We start from the raw sequence: 4,698 nt of genomic DNA on the forward strand, positions 1-4,698 counted from the left end.
AAAAAATATATATATATATATATATAATGTATTACAGAAAGAGAGAAAAATATGAATAATAAAATAAAATTGAAAATGCCCCTTTTCTATTGAAGTAAGCAGGGTTATTATAGTTAACTAAAACAAAAAAAAATGTTATTACTTGAAATAAAATATAAAAACTTTTTTATTCCAGCTAGTTGACAGAAGGCAACATTTCTCATTTTTATTTAGTTTAACGATTGGCCTACTAAAACAATTAAAACTAAAACTGAAATAAAAACTATACAGACATATATATATGTAGCGTCTCGACCAATCTGACACACTAATTTTTATTTGATTTAACAAATCAATTATTCATTAGATTAACAAATCGTCACAGTCCCCTCACTCAATAAACTGGATGCCAGGATTTCTGCAGAACACCAGGCCCCCTGGTCACCATGACAACTAATCATGATATCACTGGTTTTATGACCCCCCAGGAATGTGAGTAGAATAACCTATATATATATATATATATATATATATATATATATATACAAAACTACACAAAATACTAAAACCAATACAAAATTGCTAAAATCTTAACTAAAATTAAAATGACAATTGAAAATGTAAAAACAAAAACTGAATAAAAACTACGATCGTATCTTAATGTTTCTACAATAACACTGGAAGTAAGTCTATTGTTTTTATTATTATAATTTTTTAAAAACACCCCCAGTCGCATCTCCATTTAAAGTTGCTAACTGATAACTTGCTTACAAAGGAATGTCAGCTGATATTGTCAGTGTCCTTAAATACAATTGATTGGAAAGCCAATACATTAGTATTAAACGAATACAGTTTAAACGAATGTATTGACCAAACAAACAGAGCGTCATCACTTTTAAGATACCAACTTTTAATTGCATCACTTTAAAGGAATGTGTTACACCACAGAGAACAAGACAAACCTCAACATTCGCATCGCATTAGCAATTCAGCATTTCACAATGAGCTGACACAGTCGGCCAAGAGAGAGTTTGAGGGTCCACACAGAACAAAACAACCTCTAATCCCCTTCTATATCAGCTTTATTCTCTTCTTACAGAGCTGATTATGTAATTTGTTCACTTTGTACAAATTCTAATGTCATCGAATACGAGGAATGTTTTTTATAAATGAGAGGCCTTCACACGCACAGCAGAAGATCCACTGAAGCACGTTTGCTGAAGGTCTGTGCTGGAAAGCTGGTCCGACTTTGAATCATGTTGTATGTGTTTAAAAATTACTGATGTGGTCACATTTGCATCACACTCTCGTGACACATTTTAATGTAAGATTAGGGTGTGTTGCTGAATATTAAGCTTCAAATGTGACTGGATCTCATGAATGCTAATAGGTGCAGATCTGAGTTACTTTAGAAACCCACTGAATAGATTACTACAAGGCCATCAAGAAAAATCACATCGCTTACTCAAAATAAAAAAAAATAAACAAAGTTGCTAAAATAAGCTGATAAAACAAGATTAATTGAAATAGCCAAATCTTATACCATTGAAATTATATTCATAAACATTTTAAAAAACAAAGCCGTTCACCCAAAAATTTTAATTTACTCACGCTCAACCCATCCAAGATGTAGACAAGTTTGTTTCTTCATCAGAACAGACTTGGAGAAATTTAGCATTATATCACTTGCTCATAAATGAATCTAGTGAAAGCAGTGAATGGGTGCCGTCAGGATCATCACAATAAACCACAAGTAATCCACACGACTCCTGTCCATCAATTAACGTCACGTGAAGTGAAAAGCTGTTTTTAAGAAACAAATCCATCATTAAGATGTTTTTAACTTCAAACCGTTGCTTCCAGCTAAAATATAAGCCCTCTATCTGAAATCTCTAGTAAAAAAGTAATCTTGTCTGAATCAGGAGAGAAACATACAAAGATCAAGCACTGCTGTTTGGACTCTCATTCTGACGGCACCCATTCACTGCAGAGGATCCATTAGTTAGCAAGTGATGTAATGCTAAATTTCTCAAACTCATCTACATCCAGGGTGGCCTGAGGGTGAGCTGCTAGTACATTTTAGACCTACTGTATCTAGAGTCTTGTTTGACTCTAAAAGAGCATTGAATTCAGCTAGCAACCGTGCTGTCTGCTGTCACATCTAAAGTATGACTAATCCTGTTAGCATGAATCATATAGTTCTACACAGCACAGATTCTATAGCTCTCAGGATTACTAAAAAGCCATCTGTTTGTAGGAAAACAAATCACTTGACTATCACTTGGCAAGAGGAGGACCTTTGAGTAAGCCAGTGATTCCAGACAGTCATCCATCTGTTTTATATGTTAATTACTTCCCTTTGAATACAATAAAATGCTATTGAAATTGATTGCTAGAGATAGATAACAGTGTCAGAAAATACACAAATTTGTTTGTTTACAATAGTAGGGATTTCCATGGACATCTGTTGTTTTTATTTTGACCTAGTTATTGTATTATATCATAATAATTTTTTTATTCTCTACCCCTAAACATAACACTCACACAAGCCCTTCTGCATTTTCACATTTTCATTAAGACATATTTAATTTATGTCAATTTAAGCCATTTAACAAAATTTGGCAACAAAAAAAAAATCATAATTTCATAATTTGAAATCAACCCTATCAGACACGACAACATTCTACTGGATATACTAAAAAAAAATTTTTTTCATAATTTATACTTTTATACTTTATACATAATTTATATTTTTTAATAATTTATACTTTGTGATTCTAATAGAATCAGTAGCAGAACTGGTTACACATTTTGATTGTGAAAAATTCCATAGAATTAATTTTGACACAACATTTGTTGTGCCAATATTATTTTATATTTTTTATATATAACCAATCAATATATTTTGCGATGTGTATCTGTAACTCTGTGTCGGTTGTGACAACTTAACCCACAACCGGTGTAACATCTTGAGATGTAACATCTTGTGTTGAAATTATTGCAGTAAATTATGTCATCCCCCACCATCACCTCCATCCATCCAGTCAATACATTTTACGGTCTTGCCTGAAAATTGATTTTTGTATTTAGAATTATATATAGAATTGCTTTTATATTTACGTTATATTAGACCTAATTCTACTGTCACCTCAGGAGGCTGGTGGTCATGTTTAATAGTGATTCATTTCTAATGGCTTAACCTGATTATGTCATGATACCGGCTCTGTAAGTATTACCGTTTTGAAAAATATGCATCCTGAGCCTGGATTCGTCCACTCGCCCCTCTGCGTCCATCACGCCTGGCAGCGACATGCTCGCGCAGGCAGACTCAGGTGAGATCACAGGTGCGACGGACCGACGGATGCTGCACTTCATTCCCTTCAACTTCCCAACGGGTCCATTACTGTCCAGATGGTTTTGACCTTTCCCTTCTACATGTGGTTCATCACAAGATGCGATCATTTTGTCAAACCCTTTGAAGACTCTTTCTCACAGGCATTGAAGTTGTCGTGAAGCCACGAGGCGATAAAAGCGTCAGGTAAAAGTCTTCGGCGGTGTTTTCGAAAGCTCATTTTAGACGAACGAGATAGTGTTTTGATAGTGAGCACTCCCCTCCTCCCTGTCATATGACTTAAACCTCTCTCTCTCTCTCTCTCTCTCTCTCTCTCTGTCTCTCTCTCTCTCTCTCTCTCTTTTTATCTCAAGATCTCAAGGCCCTGGAGCTGAAACCGCTGTGGCCATAAAGGTCAATGTCTCCCCCATGTGGTGAGTCGCTTTTGCCCTTTCTCTCTTTAGGAAAAGGTTTAAGCTGCATTTTGTAATAAAAACAAATTCATCATTAAGCTGTTTTAAATTTAAACCCTTACTTCTGGCCAAAAAAGTACATAATTCATAGTAACGCTTCCTCCAGGGACAAAGTCCATCCCCTGTTGTCCTCTCACATCAAAATCCACCGACATGTTTGTTTAGAACTGTGTAGAGCAGTTTGGACTCTCATTCTGACGGCACCCATTCACTGCAGAGGATCCATTGGAGAGCAAGTGATGTAGTAATGCTAAATTGAAGAAACAAACTCTGGATGGCCAGAGGGTGAGTAAATCTTCAGCTAATTTTCATGTTTGGGTGAACTATTCCATTATGCATTAAATTAAATACACTTGTATCACACTTTCATTTTGTTTAACCACAACTTATAAATTGTAAATTTGTACCCACACAGTGTTGGATGAGGTTGATAACAAGTATAACAATAATGATATGTATAATATAATAGAACATAATATTCAACATCCCACAACTGATGAAAAAAATGAGACATCAAAAAAATGAAGAATATTCTCTATGCCCATTTCCATTGATATTAATGTTGTATGCCGTTAACGCCTACTGTATGTCAGCAAATGTTTTTTTTTTTCAAAGACACTGATAGCTTCTAATTGAAGTTTAACAAATCTGTTGGTGACTAAACCACAATCGACTCCTTTCAGCGATTATGCCATATGAAGTAGGACCACGGGTTTCAGTATTAATATCAAACCTCAAACGACGGTGGTTCGCAAGTGCATTTTATGTTGGAAAACAATAATTTCTGTCATCACTGGTACAACTTAACAGAAAACATTTTCTTGTGAAATGAATGTAACGATTGCTGGTCGTCTAAAAACCCGGGTACAGCACCGTGTGGGAGCAGTAATACGACCAAACAATGATTCAGATCTT

The 4,698-nt window shown here is 34.9% G+C and overlaps 1 protein-coding gene across 1 annotated transcript in view; it reads right to left on the reverse strand.

Moving 5' to 3' along the window:
• Window positions 1-3,610, reverse strand: part of LOC107747669 (TBC1 domain family member 15-like) — an 11,011-nt gene extending 7,401 nt beyond the window's left edge. The window contains exon 1 of the mRNA XM_016562265.1: window positions 3,216-3,610. Coding sequence (XP_016417751.1) covers window positions 3,216-3,441 — 226 coding nt within the window. The 5' untranslated portion in view covers window positions 3,442-3,610. The remainder of the gene's footprint in view (window positions 1-3,215) is intronic.
• Window positions 3,611-4,698: the final 1,088 nt, after the last annotated feature.

The sequence above is a fragment of the Sinocyclocheilus rhinocerous genome, unplaced genomic scaffold (assembly GCF_001515625.1).
Source record: "Sinocyclocheilus rhinocerous isolate Xijiao unplaced genomic scaffold, SAMN03320098_v1.1 scaffold4214, whole genome shotgun sequence".
NCBI classification, from domain to species: Eukaryota; Metazoa; Chordata; class Actinopteri; order Cypriniformes; family Cyprinidae; genus Sinocyclocheilus; species Sinocyclocheilus rhinocerous.